The following is a 26606-nucleotide window of genomic DNA, read 5'->3' on the forward strand; positions in this document are numbered from 1 at the left end:
GTTCCCCCCTCCCCCCCGAAAAAATATTAAGAGGGTTCCCCTACCCTAAGGAAGTTGCATATGGGGTTTAGTTTGAAATTCTGATTAAGAAATTTAAAGAGTCCAAATCTTCCTTTATATTGCAACAAGGAGATTAGTTAAAAATGTAACAAGAACTTGTCAAAATAATTTGATATTCTTACCAAAAAAAAAAAAAAAAAAAAAAAAGAGGCATCTGCACAGAAACTTAGAGCACCTACTGTGTAGAGGCAGGTTAGTAAAAAAGTTATTAACGTGGCATTTGAATTCAGATTTAACATCCACTGTCCTCAATTACTGCTGCTAATTTTAAACTTCACTCTTCACACAGCTTTGACTGCTCATCTTGTCCCTACTCACCTCTTTCCAGAAACCTACAAAACTAAAAACTGGTCTCAATTCAGAGGTAACCTGCGCATTCACCCTGCTGTTTCCACCCTAGGTGGGTTTTCAATTTGGATATGGTAATGCCCAAACCGGTCATTTAGGGTAAAAGCCTGACACACACTCTGGGTTCTGGTCTCAGGAAAAGCATCTGACTCTTCAACAAAAACAGTAAGACACAATAGGAAAAAGCATAACTATCAGATGCTCATGCTGATTTTGGACATGAGGTTTTGATAGGACAGGGATGACTGATTTGTGCTGACTGGTCTGTAAGTCCTGACTGAAATAAACGTGTCCCTCTGCTGACACTAGGTGAGGTCACAGGGGAAATATACCTTCAGAATATGGCAGAGCAAAACTCATCTCTACCAGCAAGTGACAAGAAGCCTATAATTTAGCAGTGCCTCAGATTTACAGATGACTACAAAACATTTCTACTCCCTAAACTTCATCTTAGTACAGTAATCAAGGTCCTTTTCTGGTAAGGCCTTAAAAGTTCTTCTTATGGCAGTTTCCCAAAACACATCTCCGTTGCAGGCTCCAGCACAGCCACTCAAGCTCTGGTAACACTAGCAGCAGTAGGAGTCCATTGCTCTCCTTCTACTGTGAGGTGGAACTCCAGTAGACACCACAAACCTACACAAACAACTGGCTCCTCCTTACCTAAGAGGCCAACTTGTGCCTACCCTCTAACCCCACTTCTGCCATGGTTTATTCTGAGACTTAATGCAAATTATTGCAGAGTCATGTATCTACTCAAGAGGCAGGGAGTAGGGATGGGACATGGGAATCTCCAGAGTAAGAATTTTAGAGTTTAGAAAGGAGCCCTGTCTTCTTACTGTGCATGGTGACTGAAGTGACTAGCCAAGTCACTTTAAAGCTCTGCCCTGGTAGGCCTCCTTCATTCACTAATGAGCCTCTCACAGCTGATTAATTTTTCATCCTTCCAGCAGCAGCAGCTGTTGCCTTTGACTCAGCCTATCCAAACAGTACTAATTTGGAAGTTTGGCCAAGGCTGATCTAGTAATGGCATGCACACAGGAGATGGCTTTGTGCTAAACATTGTTCCACTTTCATCTACGTGGAAACTGAGAGGGGAAGCTCATAGCCCTAGGTTACTGAAGTTTCCCTCTGCAGTACGTCTACAGACAGTTTTGCCAAGGAAAGGTGGGTAAGGACAGCAATCCTGAAACCTTAATTTGCTACATCAACATGCACTGGAAAACACTTTTACATCATGTAATGACATTTTTCTTCTGACCTTTGGCTCTGTTTAGGACCACTGAATATATCTAATATCTGGGCAGATTTGTTTAAGAATGACTCATCTCTGTCATGGGACCTGTCAGAACAAGCACTCAAATAATTTACCACTGGCTGGGCAGAACTGCAAAGAATTATTAGTCCTGTCTCGCTGGAAAGCCTCTCAAGCACACTTCATATTTTCACTCCAGATGTAGTTAGGTTAGCCATAAATATTAAATCATCTTTCCTACTGGCTTTACAGTACCTCAGCATCACAAACAACTTCTCTGCAAAGTCTGGCAGGAAAACAAAAATAACCCCACTTGAACACTCCTCAAGCCATCCTATTCAAAGCGGGAGGCTCCTTACACTACAGGGTGACAGAAGTACTCTACATGGCAAACCTAGCTCTCCCAGAGATCACAAAGTCTTAGAGACTCCTAGTTATGCTGCAAGTGCAGCTATTCTCAGCTACATTTTCTTGAACTGATTAGTTGATACAGACTCAATCCAGACTCCAATAATTTAAAAGCTCCAAGATACACAGAATGAAGCTGAAGAACTAAGCTTCAAAACGAAGTAAGAAGTTTCTTGTACTGAGAAGAACTAGCTAGCTATGATACACTTTTCTAACACGCCTAACACTTCAACAGCGTTAGGCAATTTAAAAGCTAGTGAGGCAATAGTAGGAAAGGTGGTGTCTAAGATGGACCCTGCAAAACCTTCGCTGAAACTTAACAGCCACTCAGTATGTGGTCTTCTTACTTACTGGCAGTGCCACTGGGAGTGTTTTTTAGAAAGAAGGGAGGTAAGCCAGTGAAGCTATCGGTAAGCTTGCTTTCGTGACTAGCAAGACGCATAAAGTTCTGGTGGGATGTTGCTGCAACCTTGATTTACCAGTCACGGAAGACAACATCAGTTCTGGCAGAACAGGCTGAGTCCCACACATTCCACCCACTCAGACTCTGCAACAGATCAAACGGCACACGGGAAGGAAATGGCAACTTAGTATAATCTTTACAAATACAGTGTATAAAAGAATTCAGATTTTCAGCCACCTTCGAGGAGATTGTCTTGCTATATAGATGTAATAGCTTCAAAGTATTTGTTTTATACTTCCATTTTCCCAGTACCTACCAACAGCTCTAAGCAACTCAATGGCTATGAAGTAGCAAATTGTCAAAAGCATACCTAGCAGCAAACATGAAAATTTCCTTTCTTTCTAGCTGCTCATCCCAAACACCCACAAGGAAAACAAAGCTGAACTGTAACAAGCGAGGATTGGGAAAAACTGTTCAAAAACGAGCTCCTTCCACAGCTGGCAAGAAACTGTTCAGAAAAGATGTGTAGAAGGAGTTCTTGCCCTTTGAAATACTACTTGCCCTTTGATGATTTCACTATAGTCACTGGAATGAAAGCACATGCAAGACAAAATATCCAGCTGAAAAAGCACATATTACAAAAAAGTTAGAGGTAGCAACTGCCAAGACAAGACCCATTTGTAGCCCTAGATGCATGACAAAACTTAAGAGGAGATGAAATACCATTCCTTCCATTCGACATAAAAAGAGATTATAAAATATATAACCCATAACCCACAGTGCAACTACTTCAAACCAAAACTCTTCAGGAAAGAAACCGTATCTCCTCTAGGACTGTGAATCTTCAGTCCTTCTTATCTGCACTTTGCTGCTTTTTAGCAACAAGAAATACAAGACTGTACACATTCTTTGCTTCTTATTTATATTCCCTGGTAACCTAGACACATTCTTTGCTCTGTAATGATTAATACACCAAGTTAAGGCTTAAGAAAAACCAAAGAAAGCAAATGTTCTCATAACACTTTATTATGGAATTGCTTTTGCTCCTTTCCTGGTGTTTTTGGAGCACAGCTGGCCTGACATGCTCAAGAGCCTTGCAGACACGCAACTCCAGCTCCTGCATACTGTCACAGAGCCAATCCAAAAAGTATCCCATCACCAACTCGGAGGTTATGGATCCTTACAACAGAGGCTGAAATCGTGAAGTGGGAGACACTGCAGCTTAGTGGCTGAAATTAAGGCCTAGGCACAAGGACCCAAGGCCTAAAGACATGCTCCACTGCTAAACAGCTAACCTGAGGTTTTGCCTCCCTGCCTCAGCTTCCATCTTTAGGGAGCTTTCCTGCTTGCCTTTGGGCTCTCCAAACCTGAAACTATATATTCACAATGATTAAATATGATGAGTTAACAGTTCTTGTCACCAGTGTAATTAATTTCAGTGACAAAGATTTACAGATTAATTTCTCTGCTGTAATATTTGTGGCTCCTTTTTCTAGACAAAGCAAGCCAACTCAGATGCAAGATTTCACAGCTCTGTAGATCCTCTGTGCAGCTATCTCTGGCCTGGAATTTACTTCAACCTTTATTGCCATAAACAGGACAACGACACAGCTAGGGACACACATGCAATATTACCATCTTGCAGTGCTACTGTCTGATTTTAACTCAACAAGCCTCCTTTTGTGCTAGCTGGTTTTTTTTATATTATTTATAACATTTCCTTGAGTTTCATTTATTGTTTTGAGGCACTTACTTGCTCAGCTACCTCAAGTGGCTTCCTTCAGCTACATCTTATCTACACAGTATCATCAGTCATGTCAGAGCAGTTCTTACTAAACCAGCAAGGGTATTTCTCAGGGCAACATACACTTAATAGGGTAACAACAGTGTGAAAATGCTTCACTGAGTTTTGGTTGCATAAAGTACCCAGAATCACACCTTGATGACAGCATTTTACCTGGATCACTCTTGACTTCGACAGGCCAAGCCTGAATAATAATAATATAGTTTCCTGCCAACCAGAACTTGGGGTCCAGGATACCACCTTATTGAGAATAAGAGACTGTTGCAGGCCAGGTTCTTCCTTTCAACTCTGCTGATTTGCAGATGCTGTTACAAAACCTTGTTTTGATTCTTATGGTATTCAAGGAAACAACATGAAACCATTTTCATTGCTTCTTGTTCTATGCATTTTCCAGCCAGCATTTACAGCATTAGGTTGGAGATATTTCAAGTCACTCTTCAGCTTCTTACACTTTTGCCTCCTTCTTCCTAAAGTCCTGCTGGTCCTCCTCACAGCTACCTTCCATCAAACATGCATGAGAAAACTGCTCAGCTCCAGTATTCCTTCACATCAGACAACAATTTTCTACTACCTAGCTCCATAAAAGAGATGGTGTGGTTAGCTGGGGTTTTGTTGTTGTTTTTGTCTTTTGGCGGGTTTATTTGTTCGGGTTTACCTGCAAGGACAGTTTTCACACATTTCAGTGATACTTAAGTAAAACCAGCAGTGGATAACAACAGTAGCCACTACATCAGCACTTGCTCCTTCTTGTCTCAATTGTTGTCCATCAAGACAACCTTTTAAATTTTATCTCAACTGCTGCGGAACCTTCTTGTCTTCACTGGGAGACAGAAGACCACATAAGAATTAAATGCTAACTTTACATTATAAAACACAGTTATAATAGCTTAGTTCTATGAAATACTGACAAACAGGATGAGGTGGGAGGGTCAGATTATTCCAAAAGACAAGTAACTGTTCAAAGGATTGATGGATTTACGTATAGTTCACAATTCCCTAGAACATTAAAATCCTTTCCACTACTCTGGTCAACACAGAACACATACATGTAGACACTGATTTCACAACCACCTTCTTCTGACTCAGACTTTGGAAGGGAAACATTAAGCAAGAGCAACCAAGACAGTAGGAGAAGTTATAGCACATCAGCTAAAAAAACACAATGTAATCTTTCCCAAACCATGCAAGAACAAAGCAGTTTCAAGAAGTTCCTTACATGGAGAACGAGCATTTCAGAAGCTCCTGAGGGAAGAATGCAGCAAAGGAAGCTGTAGCAGCATGCCTGAATGCCACATGAAGTGCTCCACTGAGCACAAATGGAGGAAAATTCATGAGCATTCCCATCTTCTGCAGAGCTGAAGCCAGACTTCAGAGGAATGCTGAGAAGACCCTGGGGAGCCCTCACGCTAGCACAGCTGGACCCAGACCTGCCTCCCACATCATCATATGGATTCATGTCATAGGAAGCAAGTATCCAAATCCCAGGCTCTTCCCCAGTATCAGTGCTCCTATCTAATACTGCCCTAATCTAGCAGAAAAAACAAACACACACACACACCCCCCCCCAAAAGAAAAAAACAAAAAAAAACCCATCAAAACAAACAAACAAGCAAACCCCTTGAAAAAGCATCTGGGTTTTTTTCCCCAGTAAGAGTGCTTACATTATCAAAAGCCTAAACTAAAGGAGGGCAGAGGTTATGCTGCTCTTTTCCTCTGTGTTCTCTCAGCAGAGGCCTCCGTGTTACTACTGCTGCTGGGGTAAAGTTTCTGCAGCTGGATTTCCCTTCCTGTACAGATCCAACTGCTGCCTTACACACACCTTTGCAGGCCTCACTAAGCTTCTGCCAATCTAGCCTGGCTTTGGGTAGTCATCTACAGGGCCTGGACACTGATTCAGCCAGCCCTGTTTCTGTGAAGAGGCAGCTCACAAACAGGTCATCTGGGCCTTTCAAGAAAAAAGATTCCCCAACACCCAGGACACCCCATATCCTAAAAACTGAACCATGCATGTTCCCAAGTCACTTTTTCACAGAGCTGAAGAAACACCTCTTGCATTGGGCTCTCCAGACAGAGGGGTCAATCAGGGCTCAGTTAGTTCTGAGGCACTAGACATCCACACAAAGCTGGCAGGTATGGCACAAAGCCTTCAGGTGCCCTGTGCCCTTCCAGAAAGGCAGCTAAAGGTCAAGCCAGATGTGCAGGCCACTGACTCCAGCCCACTCTCAGTCACTGTGTCTACTTCTGAACACTTCCTATGCTAATTCAAAATCCCACTGCATCCCCACCCTTGCCCCCATGTCCCCTGTAGAATTCAGGGTCTCTCTATGCTCCATGAATTCCCTGAACTGCAAAGTCTCCCTCCTCATTTAAACAGATGATTCATAAGTTAATGCATTTTTCTCTCTCTGTAGCAGATGTTCATATTTCTCCCACTGCACCCTCTGGGTTGTAGTTCAAGTAGAGAGGCAATAAACCACCAAGTGTTACGGCTAGATGGCATTTACCAGTTAACACAAATGAAGACCCCAGACACAGTGAAAATGAACAGTACACAGATAGTGTGCCTTCACCAACCATTTCCAAGATGTAGTAACTCTATACTAGGCTAAATCATGATGTCTTTTCAGCTACTCAGGGGAGCCCAGCCTACCAGATGCCTTGGTAAAAATGCCCAATAGCACTTACTGGTTTCCTGGTAGCAGAGTGAAAGCTTCCCATGTATCTTTGAGATCCATTTACTGTATGGTTCAACCTCTTGCCAGTTAGTGAAGTTTCTCACACAAAGGAAATGGAAAACCCAAAGAAATCATGCTAAAAATAGCAGAAATGCTGCCCTCCAGGGAGACACACTTGGGAACTCTCTCAGCTGTGTATGCAGACTCCTTAAATAACAGATATGGATGTCTTACTTCTGAGAACTAGTAGGGGAAAACAGCATGGAAGGAAATTAGTTTGGTGCTGATAAATTAGTGTCCAAACTGTAAAACAGAGTTCCAGAAGAAAACTGAGAGTCTGTTTACTAAAACTATCAGTTACTGTTCTGTAACCAATCTCTTCTTCACACCAATATGGAGAATTTCACATAACAGCGCACACATTTAATCAGGAAGAACAAGCATTACAGGGGTAACAACATAAACAGAAGCTGAAGAGCTCCAGACCAAGACTTGATCACTTGAGTCAAGTTTGCAAGGAACACACGGTATCTTGAACATACACTGTTTAGGAAGCCTATGGACCTACAGCAGGTATTACAAAGCCATTCTCATACTAAACACAGAAACATATCCTTTACTCAGAGCTTTCCTGGTTTTGTTTGCATGTTTCCCCATCTCCTCTATATTACTGGGGAAAATGGGATTTGAAGTCTTTTAAGGAAAGGGAATAACAGAAAAAACACTATCTTAGTGGTAAGGCAACAGACGCTGCAGAGCTACGTTTAGCAGGCAGCAAATTGCTACCAGGGCAAGAAGCAGTATAACAATTCCTCAAATCCTTCTTTGAAACTTTTGGAAGTTTTCCATTCTTTCAATCTTTTCCACCTCCATACAGTTTGCTCAGCATACAGCAGTTACTCCCTCTCACCAGATACATCCCATCAAGCACAGACACCATCAGAACTTTCTTCCCATTCCCAGCACAATTATAGTCAAAGGCTGTTCAAAGGTGGTTGCTGCATTCATTTTCACAGTGTTGATGGTGTCAGCCTGCAGTGCCATCCTTTATTCTGCCCCTTATCCACCCGTCTTTTCTATTCCCTTTTTAGAAAAAACTACTTTAACCACGCTAAGTATCTAGGATACTACTCATAATAGCTACATCTAGTAGTTCATATGGAGAACAGAGGATAACAGTCTTGGGAAACAGCTCAGCCTCAGTGGAAAGTAACTCAAGTTTGGGAAAGAATGAAGTATCTACTTCCCAGCTGAACTTCCTCATAGTAATTTGTATCTTTCATCAGGGTATTAATGAAATACTGAACAGCACAATCTAAACTAATCATTCCTCTGTGTCCCCTCCTCCCAAATCTGTTCTCACTGGTCAGAGCACTCAGCTGGAATCTGACCACACATCCTTCAGCTAACATCACATTCCCTCTGCGCATGCAAGCAAGAGCCTTTTAAAACCTCACAAGAGGATTTTATGTGAGGATCAAAGTACAAAAAGCGCTTTCCTGAAATCTCTGGATCTTTTCACCAAGTACCCAGGGATTTCAAAGTTACTCTTTCAAAAATTCATGTTCAAGACCTAGCACTGCCAAGAAATAGATTTTCATTCTCCCAAAGGGTTACCCAGCAACAAACCTTAAAATAGGTTCTCAGTTCTTAAACTGATGCTACAATTTTGCAAAAGGCCATTTTGTGGCTAAACACCATTATACTGTGTCAACTCCCATCAAACATAAAGGTGACTCCCCAAGAAGTAGAAACAGAATTTAGTGTTTAGAAAACTAGGATGTTCATAAAAAAAACAGAACAGACCCACTGCTCATTTCTGTTCTTTTTTTCTTCGTACCTTGCCTGAGGACAAAGAGGGCAAAGGCCTCCCAAGCACTGGGAAAAGTCACCTGGATTATGAAAGTGGACTTTTTCTTCCCCATTTTCTTCCCAGTTGGTATAGCTTCATTAGTAAGGTGCATGGAGGTGTCTGTCGTATTAAATGCCATGATCTGCTTTCATAGCCCTATCCCCACAAGCATCAGAACCTAAAGCCATGAAGGCAAATCATAGCAACGTAGTTACTGCACATCAAAGCTGTCGCTGTCACTCTTATTCTCAGGGTGGAAGAAACAATCAGACAGTTGACATTTACTCTTTAGCTCACAGGGTAAACAGAAACCAAGTCACAATACCTCTTCTACTGCTCTGGAAGGATGCTGAACCCACACTATCCTGCAACAACCACAGTGCCAGGCCTAGCGTCCCTTCTGCAGTACCCTTCTGCAGGGAAGAACGAGCTACACAACTGCACCTGCGTTTTCTTCTCAATAGCTGCACTTTCTGAAGTTATCCCTTCCCGCTCCTCTTCAGCTCCACAATGGCAAGGAATATCACCCCAGTGCGTAGAACACACTCCAACAAGACCATTCCTCCATAACAGAAGCTGTTTGTGTCATATAACTTCTTATTCAGAGGCACAGACCTTTGACAATTACGGAAACTGCTTGCACTGGAAAGCAAAACCACATTTAAAGCAGGTTGAAAGTAAGAAGCTGTCATCATGTTGCAGGCAGAACTACATGTACTATTACTACACGTCCTTTGAAACTTCTAATCCCACCCTAACACATTTACTGGCAACAGATTTCCAGTCTAGACTCTGCAAAAAGCTCCCAGAAAAGTAGTTTTTCTGTAATGCTCCATTCTGAGAGGAGGTCAGGCAAATATAGGTACAAAATTAGGGACCTGGCACCCCTCAGAAAAATGGTTAAAACATTTAAAAACAAGGTTCACACCAACAGGAACATGGAAAGCCAATTGAGCAATCACAGCCTACTAGACTGAAGTAAGCTGTCTGGAAGCACAAAAAACCTGTACAGACAGAAATATGTTGCAGTCAAGATCTCCGGGGCTGCAGGACTCCACATAACAGGAAGGATGGTTTTGCAAGAGCTGCTTCAAGGACAAGAATAAACAGCTACTTCTGTCCTATACCATCTGTACTGGCTCCAGTCAGGGGATATGCTTGTTCCATATTTGAGCACCTGAGGAGACTGACCAAAATACATGCATGTAGCTTTCAAACACTCTGCTTGATGACTTGACAAAAAATATCTCCAAGAAAACCACAAACTGTCTCACCATTGCTGCATAAAATTACTTTATTCAGCACACTGGTTTCTAATAAATTACGGCCTGGGGAGTCCTCACAGTAGGGCTCATACCAATGCTGAAGATAACAGAAAAGCCTGTTGATACTGGGCAAACTGGGAACACAGAAGCATCTTTTCAGGTAGAATTGCATCTGGAGAATTAAGCTTCCCTCCATCAGTATTCAGGGCCCAGACAACTCTGACAATGTGTCTGTCCTCATCACAGAACTGGACAAGCTGGAAATAGGAAACTCTGTTGTGCTGGTGGTAGACTTATTATTACAGATAATTACTATTGTCTGGGGGTACATAGCCACCAAGAGGAAATGAAAAAGCATATGGCTCTACCCTGCCTTCCTGAAGCAACTCTGTTCATCAATTTCCAGATGTTATTCAGTTGCTCTGTCGCTCAGAGTAGTCTTGGATTACTCAAGTCACCACTGGAATTTTGCTCTACTTCAGCACTGCATTGCCTGCAAATTTAAGCAGCAGGATACTAAATCCCTCTTTCAGATTGTTAAACACACTGGGCAGTGCTCACATGACTTGAGACATTCTCTCCCAACCAGTGATTACCAGTAGGACGCAAGCACTTTGGAAAATTTCATTTAACGGTAAATATATCTGACACCAAAGCCATCCCACCAGATATCTTCCCTGATTTAAAGAAGATGCAATGCAATTTTTCTTTGCTATTTACTTGCTTAGCCACCGTATCACTTTATAAAGACCAGTTTAAGCTGACAAAAGAGCAAACAATTTAATGGAAACTAAACTATACCATTAAGAAGGGAGGGATTTCTGATACAAGCTTCTTTTATACAAAATTCCTTTTTTGGCATTCTGCCCCATCTCCTTTCTCTTGCCTCCTGCACTCTTGCTGCTTGTTACACAGAATCCCATTACTCTGCTCAGCCATTTCCTTGCCATATTTGTCTCTATTTCATGCTGACAGGAACAAAAGAACGAACAACTTTATTATAAGGATCTATTTGAAAGTTGGTAACTCACTTGCTTCCCTGCATTTAGAATTGTGTCTTCTTGCCCTGGTTTCTTCCCTCCCAGTACATCAGAGGCATATTAATTTAGTTCTCTTAACATCTACTGACAGAAAGCACTTGCAATGGGGGATACAGCAGTTAAGTTCTTATGTGTTCAATTATTTTTACTGAATTGCCTCTTCTTTTAAAATTTGCTGTCTTGTTAAAAGCACATTTGGAAAAGCCCACAAGTTTGCTACTAGCTATTTCCAAGTAATTAAATTCATTAAACCAAATAGGGAGCAAGGGAAATAAAACTACTTTCTCCTTCATGCTTTTTTCCCCTCCTCTTGCTCCATAATTATAAATGCTCTTATATCACTAAACACTATGACCAGCACTTACTAATTCTAATTTTTGCAGCCCTTATCTTTCTCTTGCAAGCCTTAAAACAGTAATTGCCATGAGACTGGAAAGAATGACAGAGGGTGTCCCCTTGCCAAGTAAACCCAAATTTTGATCAGCCCCTCAGAATCAAGGCTGTTTGTTGTTTTGTGCATTCTTTAGTTCTCAGGTTTTCCATTCACAGCGTTCAGATTTACAGTTTTCTCTCCAGCCTGCTTCCGCCATAATTCTGAATATTTAATTCCTAACATCATTACCAGAAAAGGTGCTTTGAAAAGAGGATGCAGGAACTCACACATTCCAAAACCAGCCACACAAAGATGCACAGCAGCTTAGTTTAAATGCAAATTCAAAAGCCTGTGCTACTAGAGTTGGTGGCACAGCGACTCAGTGACTAACTTCCCAAGGAGACAGCCAGCAGATTTGCATAGCTGTGCCTGCTGGTGCATCTGCAGAACCAGAAAAAGGGACAGGACAAGACAGTGACCATAGAGACTTGCATCTCTGCTGCTTTGTGCTTCCTGTCCAGCTCATCTGAGGCACAAGGCACCCAAAAGCTCCACCATCCTTGCTGACATCTTACTGTGTAGACACAGACTCCATCCTTGTTGAAGCTTATGGACAGATGTGTGCCCTACAGAAATACACAGCTTAGAACAGGCCTGGAGACTGGCAGAGTTAGAAATACACTGAATCAACACACATGTCAGCAGCCACCACACTCCTGGAAGGCCTTCCACAGTTCCTGTTTTCACATGGAAAAGTTAAATGCCTCCCTTCCTCAGCACACCAAGTAAACGGTACTGTGTTTACGGAGAAAACTGTATTTCTCCTCCTCCCTGATGCCCTGAGGGACAGCTTATCTATGGCCCAGGCCTGCCACCTCTCTCAAAGACCTATGCAGCTCTTCCAGCTGATGTCTGGCTGTTTGTCTCTGCACAGGAGCCAGGACTCACTCCGGGAGTCCCAGCCCAAGGCTGCTCCCAGCAACACCCAGAGCAAGGGAAGGCCCCGACTCAAACCAGCACTGCTTTGCAAAACCACTTAGTAAGCTATGCCCTACATGAACATGCAAGTCCTTATGGGCACATGCAAAGATTAAGGCATATGAAGACTTTAACCTAAGCATCTGACCCACCATTTCTACAGCTAATGGAACTGGAGAGGAGATAGCAGCTATGGGGATTTTCCACTAGGGCCCAGTGTACACAGGGACTTAATGCAAATTTCCAGCACAAGCAACATCAGAAAGAAAAAGTGAACTCACTGAAAAATGAAGATCAGCTGAACATTGATCTGAGGTGACAGTAATGCACCAGAGTTGCAAGCATCAGGAGTTTAGTTTCACTAAAGGAATTTTTGTTTTTAAAGGCCACCTTATAAAAACACCATCGTTTTCCCAAGGAACCACCATAAAACCATATGCATGAGCAGAGAAAGCGCTTTTTTGGTATCACGAGAGGTGTGGAAGGCAGGCAATGAATAAGACGTGTGCTGCCCACTTCCTTTGGCTGAAATATACGAGACAAACTACCTTAACTTCTTCCTATAAGCATGACTTCAGGATACTTCATCATACACTTGTGACCCCAACATACAGCGTTTAATTTAACTTTTCCATTAGGAAATTCTCAAGACAGTTTCTTCAAATCAGCAAGAAAGTGCTGTCAACTGTGACAGCAAGAATGTGACAACTTCACATCTACCAGCCACATTTAGGCCAACAAACAGCAGCAAGAATCCAGGATTAACATGGTGTAACCACCTTCGCCAACCCTTCAGGAACCACATGCAAGAAAAATAAAAGGAGAGATGGCCAGAAAGCAGCTTGTCAAGTAACAGCCAAAACATCCTCCCCTCAGAACCAGAGGACTGTGGTAATCCCCTTTTTGAAATGCTAATGTCATTACAACCATAGCACCAGAAGACAAGTGGTGAGGTGAGGCCTGCATGACAGAGCCTCTGCTGTGCCCTTACATAGACAATTTAAGCTGGGTCTTTTGTAACTCTCCTCCCTAAAGCTCCCTGCCCGGCATCATGCTTGACAGGAGCCGCAGCTGCCATCCGACCCTCCCGAGGAGCCGGGGTGGAAAGATCAAGCTGATGAATTGATGCGTGGGGCGGGGACCCGGGGCACAGCAGCCGTACACCATGGCCTTGTGCTCTCCAAACACACCAGAACAAAGACGGGCTCGGGGAAGACTTGAAAAAAGGCAAAGCAGAAGGTCCCCAACTGCGCTCTTGCTACTGCTGAACAACCGTACAGCAGTAAGAATTGCTACAGCTGGTCATTAAACTGGGCACAACAGATACTGGGACAGGGGAGCTCAAAGAAACTGATCAACGCACATACATCTATCCTCACAACCCCATGACCCAGCTTAGCCCTGGGGAGGAATCTCTCCCATGGAGAAAGCTACTCCATAGGGATGGAGAGCCATCAACTTCCCTGCAAAAGCAACTCAAACTAGTTGCTGTGGGGAGGTCAGAGATAGGATCAGGCACCACAGGTTTCATCCTGCCACCACACAATATATAACAACTGACAGGGAGACCATCACCACAATGTTTGAGACGTAAATAAGCTAAGTTTTACATTCAGTGAAATACAGCTTAACTGGAAAATCAAGCTTAAGACTGAAACAACATTTGCCTTCCACTAACACTGCTGCGTTTACAGTGATTCCCACTTTACTATGTGGATGAAGTTACTTTAACACTACAGAAATAATACATGAGAGCCCAAACCCTTCTGCTAGAAAAGAAACAGGAACTTCTTTTCTTGTCACCTTGGAAGTTCAGTCATCCCACTGCTGCTTAGGTGTTTGAACTTCTACCTATAGAGAAGTATCTGCATTTAATGAAGAGGTCAACCTCTATTCTCACAGAAGGAAGAAAGGTGACAGACTGCTCTGGGAAGGGAGATGTGTTTGGTGTCTTCTGTGCAGGGTGCACACAGGCAAGCAGCTTTGAAATGCTGCCACCAAATCCAAATAATTTTTAAATTAAAGCTACAAAAGCTTCAGTTCTGCAGGCACCCTCCCTTGGTGCTAGTAACTAACCAATGTGAGGAGAAAAATGTTCTCCACTTCAAGAAACTAATTAAGAGTTCAACAAATGGAAGCAGACATAGCAATAGATGCTTCCCTGCTGGGATAGGATGCAGAACAGACATTCATTTTCATCCTCTCAAGTCTCTCCACAGCACCTGACACAGCCAAGCGTGAAATACTCCCGACCTGCCTGAAACAAGTGGGAAGTGGCCAGAGGTATGCAGTAAAATAGTCAAACCTTTGCTCACCTGACTGCAGTCAAGAGAATGAATCTCCTCACAACACCCCTAATTAGCAGCTTCTACCAGTCTCTCTTGGTTTTACTGACAGCAAGAATCAAGGATGCCAAGAGCAGCCCTACCTGCACACCAGATGGCAGGTTGCAACATCCCCTTTCCCTCATGCCACTCCCCCCAGTACCCATCCAAACTCAACTCTTACATGGAATCAGCTCATGACTGCAAAGAGCTGGTTAAAGTGGGACCAAACATGACCAAGGAAACACTGACAGCTCAGCTCTCCCAACACTGTACATCTCTCCCAACTATTCCAAAATAGTCTAGCTTACTAAATGCCATGGAGGAAACAACCACCACCAAAGTGAAAACCATCAACTTAAAGCTAACATTCAAGTATTTGAGAAGTAAATACAAATAAAGAAATTCAAACCAGAAAGGCCCGAAGGTTAAAATTACAGTAGCTCAAGGACATCATACTTCTACATTGCAGCAAGACTAACTTCTCCTTTGGGCTGCTGACCACAACATTTGCAACAAAACTAGCTTGCTGGGAAAGACAAAGAAATGGTGGACTGAAAGTATACAACTGGAAAAACAAACTTGCCATTTTAATGAATTTCACTATGAGTTGCACTCCAAGGCAAACTCATTGCAGCTTGTGACTATGTTCAGGCTTTTCAGCTTACACAGAAAACAATGAATAAAGTCACAGTCAAACCTAACTACTCAAATGACAAAACCTTTATCTTTTCTTAGTATCATACAACCTAAGTTAATTATGCCAAAAAAAGTGTTTACAATGAAACCTGAAGGCTGATCTCCAGGAGGATTCAGAAGTTACTTTTTCTAGGGAAAGAAAACCACCAACAGAATGGAAGAAGTGCTAGCTTTAGGATAATACAGAGCATTACAGTTATGATCCTTTGCCTGTGCTGAAGAGAAGTAAAGATGTGCTGCAGCATAACATATGGCTCAGCTCGACTCTGACAGTACTGGCTCTTCCCAAAAAGCACGTCAGCAGGTCTAAACCTTCAGCTACTGGAGACTGGTTACTCAGGTTCATCCCCAGGACTCTGAGTTTCAAAGTTAGCTGATCTGAAGATAGGGGTGGAATGGGCCAGAGGAAACAATGTTAAAAAAACCACACTTCTCTTCCAGCAAGGATAAACCAACAGCTGTGAGCTTTGTGTGACACAAAGGAAGCATGCTCCTAAAGGTGTCCGCAGCATCAGGTAAGTCTCCTGGATATCAATTTCCAGGATGCTGGAGGTCCAGAAAAGAAGCATCACCAGAAGTCCCTAACCTACCCTGATATAACTTCATTTCATGCATAGGGTGACACACAGGACCCACCAGGAAAACATCACATGAGCAGCGACCAACAAATACCTTGGTGCTGACAAGGATCCAGGGTCTAGCAGCTTTAACAGGTTTATCTTGTTTACAAGGAAGGGTTCCTCTACAGCGGGTATAGCAGCCAAATAAATGCAGGATGATGGGGGAGAGCAAAGCAGCTTTTAACTCTTTAATTTGAACACAAACTAAGAAAAGCAGAACTTTCTGAGAAAGTAACAGATATTTCTCTAAACATAGCAGCAACCTCCACTTGAAATTCCTCCCTATGTCTTGTTTCATATATGGTTGCTATATGGTCTTTTGCAGTTTCTCTCCCTACCAGATCCCCAGCCACGATGTGAAAGCACTTGTATGCAGACACAGCCAGTGCTTCAGTAACTGTCATCTTTGCTCTCCTCTGCTTCTGCCTTGAGGAGATTCATGCCTTGAAGCTTCAGTCCCTGGAGGGCACACACGCTTCATAACCCTCAAATTCTTAAACTCTCTGTCAGTGTCTCTTTAGCGAGTCCTGCTGCGTATGGAAAAGCCTTGAAAGCCTGATATTGCGAAGACATATCCTGCATCCTGATGTATTAAGAAAAAAAAACAACAAAAACCAAAAAAAAAAAAAAACAAAACCAAAAACAAACAAACACACCCATATATACTTCTACTAGAGTTTTTCCTCCCAAGGCCATACTCTTCTCAACCATTCTGAACTGCTTGCATAGTAAAAATACTACCTTCTTTCAGGGCTTACACTACACTTACCCATCAAACAACTAGTTGTTTTTTTAAACCACCAAGATCTTTTTCACAACTCCACCTGTGGAAGCCTTCACCTCCCTGCTTTGCTGTACTGCTCTGTTCCCCTCTTCTCCTTCCTAGAATCTTATTCTCCCCTGACCCTTACTCACCTTCAATCTATTCTACCACCTTCCTAAAAATCTCCACTCACTTCTAGTCCTTTTCTGTGCCTTAAGAGTCTCCAGGTACCTCCATTGCCTTCAAGATGTTCTAGTTCTACCTAAACCAGAACAACTTCACCTGTTGTCTCAGCAGCTGATATCTCTACTGAAAAAGAAGCAAAAGAGAATGCAAAGTTGGCTTAACAACAAAACTGATAGGATCACAAAACAGTTTTATTCTCTGATGGACAATTTTATGGATACCTAAGGGTATGTCTGACACAAAACTCATTTCACACTCTGTTGAGCTTTTTCTCAGGACATAGAAAATGTTCCTTCAAGCCAGAAAAGCAGCAGCAGCCTCTGCCTGGCTCTGCATGCATCAGGCCTACCATGCTTGTTCCCTACCTGAGAGCTGAAAATTCAAGATGTTCATCCACCAGAAATGCTTATCTCTACAGTATTTTTCAAATCAGACATGCTTCTCCCTTTACTGACAAAGTGAAAGATATATCTCAAAAGCATTATTCATGTTTCTTTCTGATCTCAAACAAGAAAAATTTTACCCATAGAATTAAGATGACTGGCTAGATCTAAAATGCTGAGCCTGTAAGATATAAAGATGCTCTTTTGGTACCCTACAGTTCAGTTCTTCGGCTTCTGCTTCCCCTGAAATGCTTCCTTTAACACCAAGTAGATAAATGCACTTATTCTTGCATTCACAACATTGGCCCTACAGAAAAGGAACACAGGAGGCACCTCCAGCAAGCACCAGCCAGGCCAAGGTACACAGCAGTGTGAGAGCATCCCCATCACCTCTTGAGATCTGGCAGTCTTCTCATCACAGGAACTCCAGAAGTTCTCCTCCCCATTCTATAATAAAAGGATCACTGTACTAGGTTGAGCCAAAAAGCTCATTTTATTCTTCAACAAGCCCAATCCACCTAGCACATCCTGTAACTCACCTAAGCAGCCCCATACCTAAGGAGTTACTTCAAATCCCTTCCACTGCATCTGGAACCAAGCAATTCACCAGTCCTCCAACTCCAGTACAATGCTCTGAAAAGCAGAGCCCCAGGGGAATTTCTGCTTGCAGAGGAAGATGAACACTCCCCAGAAGTTTCAGTTCATTAGAAAGAAAATGAATTTTAGATGCAGATCAGTGCACACAGATAAGCAGGTACAACTTCTTGAGACAATGCCATGCTCCTGTCACTGAGTTTCAACTACTCTCACAAAGGTACAAGCACTTTTGAGCTTGCTACTCAAGTGCCTTCAGCTCCCTACAATCACTCCTGACTACAGCTTGTTACAAGCTGTGTCTGTCTCATTCTAGCTCAAGCTGCAGCTTATTTTCCTGCTAGAACAGATACAGAAGCCAAATATGCTTCCCAATTCCTCCCACATTTATATTGATAACATGCCCACTGGAAAGACTTTAGACTTTTTCCAAGCACAAGAAATGGAAAGCAGGAAGCAGGAGTGTCCAATGGAATATATCCAGAGTCATGCTCTGTGATAAGATGTTCATCTTTCTTGATTAAAGGGAACAAAGAAGGTTTTGCCTCAGCTTGCCTTCTCTGTCCTCTCAATCCTCTCTGGCAGCCTCTCAAAATTCTCACAAGCAGCATCTCTTTGTGTGCTTTAATCAAATATTTATTCTATTTGTGTTTTCTTGAGTAATTTGAAGTTAAATGCTCTAGAAGGCACAGGAATCCCTTCAAGCAGAGTGAAACATACAAACTTGACCTTCCTCTCTCAAACTGAGGGCAGTCATCTTTCCCAAATACAATGGACAACAATGAAAACAGAGAGAGATCTTAGCCTATCCAACACAACAGAAGTGTGATGGGAATCCTAGCTCATAGCCAGTTACATTAACCAATAAAACATCACACTCATTTCTCATATTACAGCACTGAATGTAAGTCTACTCACATGCAGGTCCTTTGGATTTGCTGAGCCAACCTACGACAGACAAAGGGAAAATTCAGGATTACTATTATGCTGCTGTGGTTTAATCCAGCAGGTAGGTAAACACCACACAGCTTTAATTCATACTTCAACCACTAGAACTGGTTAAAAATAAAGAAGTTGTGTGGCTTCTTGAAACACCTATTAATCGCTTCAAACCAGTTGCTTAAATATCACTGCCTGGATCAGTGTAGTAACAATAAGAGTATTACAATCTGAATAGTGCAGTTCTGGGCCTGTCTGCAACCACTTCCCAGACACCTTTGCAGCCTGGCCATTATTCCACAGTTCTTCACCATGCTCTTCTGTACCTCTCTGCCCTTACTGAAGTCTCCAAAGGGACTGAGAGGAGGAATTGCACCTGAAAGTGCTTCCCCTTCTCTCCATAGAATCATAGAATAGTTAGGGTTGTAAAGGACCTTAAGATCATCTAGTTCCAACCCCCCTGCCATGGGCAGGGACACCTCACACTAAACCATGTCACCCAAGGTTCTGTCTAACCTGGTCTTGAACACTGCCATGGATGGAGCATTCACAACTTCCCTGGGCAACTCATTCCAGTGTCTCACCACCCTTACAGTAAAGAACTTCTTCCTTATATCCAATCTAAACTTCCCCTAAGTTTTAACCCGTTACCCCTTGTCCTATCACTACAGTCCCTAATGAAGAGTCCCTCCCCAGCATCCCTATAGGTCCCCTTCAGATACTGGAAGGCTGCTATGAGGTCTCCACACAGCCTTCTCTTCTCCAGGCTCAACAGCTCCAACTTTCTCAGCCTATCTTCATACGGGAGGTGCTCCAGTCCCCTGATCATCCTTGTGGCCCTCCTCTGGACTTGTTCCAACAGTTCCATGTCCTTTTTATGTTGAGGACACCAGAACTGCACGCAATACTCCAGGTGAGGTCTCCCAAGAGCAGAGTAGAGGGGCAGGATCACCTCCTTCGACCTGCTGGTCACGTTCCTTTTGATGCAGAGCAGGATATGGTTGGCTTTCTGGGCTGCGAGTGCACACTGATGCCACCTCATGTTCATTTTCTCATCGACCAGCACCCCCAAGTCCTTCTCCTCAAGGCTGCTCTAAATCTCTTCTCTGCCCATGTAGTTCTTCCATGCAGAACTACACCCTCTTTTGAGCTGACCCTGTAATTTCTCCAAATCAACAATCAAATGAAGCTTGGAAGTTAGAATCAAGATCTGATCCTTTGTTCATGCATGACACCTCCCCACATTTCTGTCTGGCCATTTGATGTTACAGTGTCCTCGTTTGCATGACCACTGAATTCATCCATAGCTGCACAAACGCCTTCCTTACAGCTGCACAATCAGAGACAAAGGAAACCTCTGCTTTGCACAGATTCCCAAAGAGCAGGAACAAGTCTGAACATGCTCAGTGACTGGAGTGTGCTCTAACAAGCTGTTCTATGCAATGCAAATAAATACCAGTGGTATTGAAGAGCTGTGCAGAATAACCTTGGCACTGAAAAGACCTTAGAACAGCAAGTGGCAGATCGGCTGCATTTGCATCAGAGACAACACACAGGAATGAAGTTGTTTCAGTTTATTCAAGCTTAATTTTCACTTTAATGGCAATCCCAAAAATTAAAGAGCTAGCTTTATAGCATTTCACATGTGATCAGCCAACAAATCAGGCTGCAGCTAAAACCTAAGTGGACTTAGATTCACTCAGCCTGCATTAATAATAATTTTTAAAGGTTAATATTTAAACTCTTTCCTTTATGGGTATCAATATTTGCTTAATTTGGGATGTTTAATACTTCTATCAACACCCTTACTTGGATTTCCAAGGACCAGGTGACACTATTATCAATAATGAAAGGCCCAACCTATTTTTTGATATGTTTCTGACAGCTGGTTATGAATCCAACACAGATTACATCATTTGGAACACAAATGATAGGAAGCTTTCAGAATACTTCAGAGACTACATGTTAAAATTTAATGAGCAACTTATTCTGATCCATTGTTATCCTTCCAAAAATAGCCTGGCCAGATAGGAGAACTATTGTGAATGAGATATAAACACAAGGCCTCCGAGAGCTTGGGAATAACCTTAAGGGCTAGAGAACGGAGGAAGACAGCAAGAAAGAAATAACGGAGAAGCATTATCTGTAGAAAAGTAATATGGGTGTTATTGCTCCTCTCCAACATGTCAAAAATTCCCCACCTCTATCCACTACGCATCCTGGCTCTTTCATGAGGGTACATCCCAAATGAACCCTCAAAAGAAAACAGAAGACACAATGAAGATCTAAGCATCAGTATTTTAGGTCCCTGCTTTCCAAGCCTCTTTGCCTCCATATTCCTTCATTACTTCCCCCAACTAATCCTGGAGAACTTCCCAGATGGGGGAAGAAAAGGCAAAACAGCAATAAAGGCTCGAAATACATTTCTGAACAGCACTGAAGTTTTCATATATCCTCCTCTTCTGACACAGCCTTATTGCTTGCCCATCACCAAATGCTGCACTTGTTTTGTGTTAAAATATGTGCAGCAGTTATTTTTGGATTCATGAATATCTTCCTGTGAATAAGGAGCAGTTTCTCCAAATTCTACAGCGTTTAGTGACTAAGCAACTTATCATACTCATCTCATGGCACTCCAGGATATCTGGATAGATTGCTTGAGACAACACACTGAAGATTTTTCTTTAAATCCATGCATAAATAAAAATCAATTTATTACCAGAGGACAGACCAGATGCTTGCTGACTGGAAATGAGTCTGCCCTCTGCATTAAACACGTGGCAAAGAGAACACATTCCTGTGCGCAAAATGAATATATCTAAGCCTCCTGGAACTCAAGCAATACAATTTCTAAACAGCAAAATTATTGCAATACAATATACATCATATGGCTTTAAACATATGAATCACAAGCTCTGCTTTCTCACTGAAAGCTGAGCCAGCCATTGTCTCCATCTTGTCTGTCTTTTTATGAGAACATTCTTCAGCTTTTGTAGCAACCATGAGCGTGTCACGCTAGCCCTTTATTCAAGATAAGCATTACCACCAAGAGATTTAATACAATCCGTTGGTTCATGTTAACGTTGCTTTGCTCTGCCTGCTCTGAAAGCGTTTGCTCTGTAAAGTAATGAAGCGAAGATGGTGGGGGACAAAGATGAGGGAAAGATGATTTTCCAAGTGCCTCACTAGTGTTCTTTGTTTCTCCATCTGGCTCTCTCCTCCGTGGCTGACTTGCTCATTAGTGTTACTCATGGCTGGCGTGCTGCTGCAGGTGCAGCTCTCCGGGCCCATGACACATTGCTGAGCACCCCCATCCCTCCCAGCAACTAGCTTGATACCTCCCACTCTCACAAAACCTGTGCATAGAAGCTCTCCCCAGCAAGACATTCCCTAGGATGTTTTCCCCCTTCATGACTTGCCCTCTGCTATGATCTTAGGCTTCCCTTCACATGCACTCACTTTCTCAATTCCCCTTCAGGAAATGGTTCATGCCCAGCCACTATAATCCTATTTAGCTGATGATCTGCCTTGATCAGTTTTCCACAGCTGGTTTCAGGTCCTGAAGCAAAAGTAACACAGAAAGGGAAACAATGCAGAAAAGAGTCTTCTGACATGCTTAACTAGTGCTTTTGTTAATGTGACCTGATGCCTCAAAAAATGATACTAAGAAGGCTTGCCAGTCTTGTGGCTGCCTTTCCCCATGCAGCAGCCCCATGCAGCACAAGGCATTTGCATACTGATTACAGACTCAATTGAATGTGCTGCAGAATGTAATAGGCATTTCAGATAGGGATGGTGCACTCCAGCCCCAGGCTGGAAGGCATATCTGACAGACATATCTGAAATGAGGCAGTGACGTTATCACCAATAACAGCAAGACCGGAAAAAAACAAGGACAGACCAGATCCAAAAGGACCTTGTCCCACTCTGACTACGTGTTCTTGACAGTTACAATCATAGAATAGTTAGGGTTGGAAAGGACCTTAAGATCATCTAGTTCCAACCCCCCTGCCATGAGCAGGGACACCTCACACTAAACCGTATCGCCCAAGGCTACATCCAACTTGGTCTTGAACACTGCCAGGGATGGAGCATTCACAACTTCCCTGGGCAACTCATTCCAGTGCCTGCCCACCCTTACAGTAAAGAACTTCTTCCTTACATCCAATCTAAACTTCCCCTGTTTAAGTTTGAACCCGTTACCCCTTGTCTTGTCACTACAGTCCCTAATGAAGAGTCCCTCCCCAGCACCCTTATAGGCCCCCTTCAGATACTGGAAGGCTGCTATGAGGTCTCCACACAGCCTTCTCTTCTCCAGAGTTTGTCACTCTCTTGTGTGTACTCCCCACCTCTCAGTACCTACGAAGCCAAAATCAGGCCAGAAAGATGTACAAGTCTGGGATATCAATTTCAGCAGCCTCTCCCTTCCAACTTGAAGAGCCAGAAATACTAAAAGGAGATCAGCTCCTCCTCCTGCTTTCAGCACCAGCAGACTTTTCCATGTAGGATAACCTTGGCTTTGAGTACATGCGGCAACTAGCATTTATTCTGCTCTACCACGAAGAGGCCAATTCAAGCGTCACTGGTGCTGAGGAGTGTTGGTCATGGGACATTTTCAGGTGCCATGATAAGTCAAATAAATAAGACTTTTTAGAGTATGTCAAGAACTCAAGTTTCTTTTCAAAGGCAAGCTAATGTTCTGCATTGCAACAGATGCTGAAGTCAAACACACACGCCTTTTCAGAACTAACCTCCTCAAAGTTCTGTGCAAGAGCACACAAAGTTATTTCTTCCACCCCATGCCACTTATGATTAGGCACCTCTTTACAGACAAAAGCTACATCAAGGTTGGTCTGAGAGAAAACACATTTCAGGGTATACTGGGTAAATAAGCATGTACTTTACATCATGAGCCACCTTGTGAGCATCCAGTATACTTTTTTCTTCCTTTCATTTCTAAAAGGCAGATCCCCTCATCTCTGCTGACATTTACATATCATCCCATCATGCTGCTATTTACATTATTCACAACACTTGCCCATTAAATAAATATCAAAAAGTTAGAAAGGGGAGAGGGGAAAAGCTGAAGCTGCAAAAGAGGATCTAACAGAGGGGTGCAGTTAGCAGGTGCTGAGGTGTCAGAAGATAGCACACAAGGGAACACTGAACAGATTAATCAGCTCTGGAAAGAGCTGAAGACAGTCAGTGCTTTCAAAATTATTTCACATGAACAGTTGCTACAGGGCATACAGGTAAGATTGTCTACATGAAAATCTCACTCAGCTAAAATGTGGTCCTTGCTCTTGAGATGGTCCAAGTGCTCCCAACTGCAGTGAAATGACAAAAGTGGAGGGGAAAAAAATTACAGAGTAAAGGAAAACCACTTATTTACTAATATATAAAATTTTCAGTTCAAACACGGCCATCTGCTTAACAAGCAGCAATGGAATTTTTCCTGCGAGTACCAAAAGATGGGTATAAATGCATTAACCATCACCAGCTTCCCCATAAAAATATAAGGCCACCTCCATACTTCTGTATCTCCTCCTCCCTGCAGTGTTTCCAAAGGTTTCACTTACCTGTGGCCTGTGCTTCCAAGATAAAGGTACCAAAGATAACTAGCAGAAGACATAACCCATGTCTAGTCAAGGCAAGAGACGATCCTGTGTTGCTCTTTGGTGCTACCATTCCATGGCACATCTTTTACCCACCAAAGTCTCTTTTTTGAAAATTCCTGAAAGATCTGGTTGATCAGGAGCACCTCAGTCTACAAAAACAAAGACAAGAAACAGTAAGTGTTGAGCCAAACACCTACAACATCTGGGGAGGGGAAGGAAAAGGGAAATTCAGAAACAAACAAGAGCAACCTTTTGCATATTCTGTCATTTAGGAATCTACCAAGTATTCACAGTTCCCAAGCTAACAGGAGCAGAAAAGGCAATCTTACACATAGGAAATACTAAAACTTGTTGCATTCTAGAGAGATCATTACTTTTCACTCGCCCTCTAATATTTCAGGTGTGAAGACTGCCTAGCTTACAATTAATTTTAGCTTTTCCTTTCAAGACAACCCCAGAGGATATAGCATCTGGAGAATTTACTTCAAAATAACTTCAAGAGTGACAGCCTTCCTACATCCCACCACCTTTCAGAAGGTCTCCAAGATGCAGCAGGCTGTACTAGACAGCTAGGATATATAAATCAAATGCTTCTTCAGCCACCTGGAGAGGCACAGCAATCCTGACAGCCAGGAAGCAGGCAGGCAAACACATGCTTATGAGGAGGAATGTAAACCAGCTCCCAAACCTCAGGTATATAATGTTCTGATGGTACAGAGCATAGCAATTAAAACTGCAGGATGTGATACTGCTCATACCTGAGGACTGAGGGATACAGTCACAGCCTATCAGGCACTGTCACAACAAAACTAGACTTGTACACACACACAAAGCACAGCTGGGAAATCAAGAAAGCACAAAGTTGAACTCCAACCCTTAATGAAGGGAAAAGACTCAGCAGAACACATGTCCTAAAAGTTAGTACGGTTTTAGTCTGCAAGACCTCCAATGGTAATTTTGGACCTGAATCAGTAACTGCCATGTGTAACTCCAGTGCTCACAAATGAAAGTTGACATTAAAAATCTGTGTGTACTGGTTTTGCAAAGAAGGAAGGAGAAAAGTGAGATAAAAACAACTGGGTGAGTGATTGGAGTAAAAAATAAAAATAAAAATCCCCCCCTTACCCCCCAAAAAACAACCCTCCCACAAAAAAAAAAAAAACAAAAAACAACCCCCTCCCAAAAATAAAATTCAAAACAGACCCACCCCCAAAACCACATGGTGACACATTTCAACACTTCTATTACGCTATTCCTTACACAAAGATCTAAAGCTCTCAGGGGACAAAACCAAAACAAAACAAACCAACAACGCAGAAAATAATGGATTTTTTACGCTTGACCAAGGGAATACTTTTAATTGAGGGAAATCCCATTCAGATACAGCTTCTTCACTTAAATGTATATTCATATTGTAAATTTGGGTTTTGGGGTGGTTTTGTTTTCAGCCAGCTTTCCCACAGAAATGCAGAACTGCTGGATACCTCCAAACGTATTTGAGCAGTGCAGAGGGGGATATTATACTCTTTCCTAACTGCGAGAACAGATTGGAGACCTGCACTAATACTCCTACTACTAGGTAAAGCTGTATGACTTACACATCCTTAAGTACTTCTGAGATGAACTCAACACACCAGCAATGACGAGAGAAACACACAACTCAAAACAGCTACAACTCACATTTCCAATTACTCAGGGGAAAGAAAGAAGCTGCATTATGGGAGCGAATATGCAATTTGTCATTAAACCTGGAAGTCATGCTAGTGACAAGAGGGTTTCCTTAGATCCGTGTCACTGCTGTGCACATATTCACTTCACAAAAGGGCTTTCAAGTCAATTAGTCTCTACCGAAGAAGGATTCTTTGTCTGCGTACACCCCTGCCTTGAAATATCATTTCAAGATGACATTTAAACTGCCATGTGGCAAGTCTGTAGCTGACGCTACAATAAACTCTGTCTGCTCCTTTTGTTTCTTGCTTCATTTGGAGGGGGAAGGGAAGAAGTGAAGCTATCCCACTACGC

At 42.6% G+C, this 26606-nt stretch overlaps 1 protein-coding gene across 3 annotated transcripts in view; it reads right to left on the reverse strand.

Annotated features, from left to right (window-relative positions):
• SUSD6 (sushi domain containing 6) overlaps positions 1–26606 on the reverse strand; it is an 80679-nt gene that overhangs the window by 18333 nt on the left and 35740 nt on the right. For 2 of the 3 annotated variants that reach the window (XM_057420092.1, XM_057420091.1), the window contains exons 2-3: positions 24546–24733; positions 18946–18975 (exon numbers count right to left, since the gene is read on the reverse strand). In XM_057420092.1, coding sequence (XP_057276075.1) covers positions 18946–18975; positions 24546–24666 — 151 coding nt within the window. In that variant the 5' untranslated portion in view covers positions 24667–24733. Of the gene's footprint in view, positions 1–18945; positions 18976–24545; positions 24734–26606 lie in introns of those variants that run through there. The other variant, XM_057420093.1, reaches the window with a different exon arrangement.

Source organism: Pezoporus wallicus, unplaced genomic scaffold, assembly GCF_028554395.1.
Source record: "Pezoporus wallicus isolate ANWC-B61680 ecotype Strahan unplaced genomic scaffold, APGP_CSIRO_Pwel_v1 contig_5418, whole genome shotgun sequence".
In the NCBI taxonomy this organism is placed as follows: domain Eukaryota; kingdom Metazoa; phylum Chordata; class Aves; order Psittaciformes; family Psittacidae; genus Pezoporus; species Pezoporus wallicus.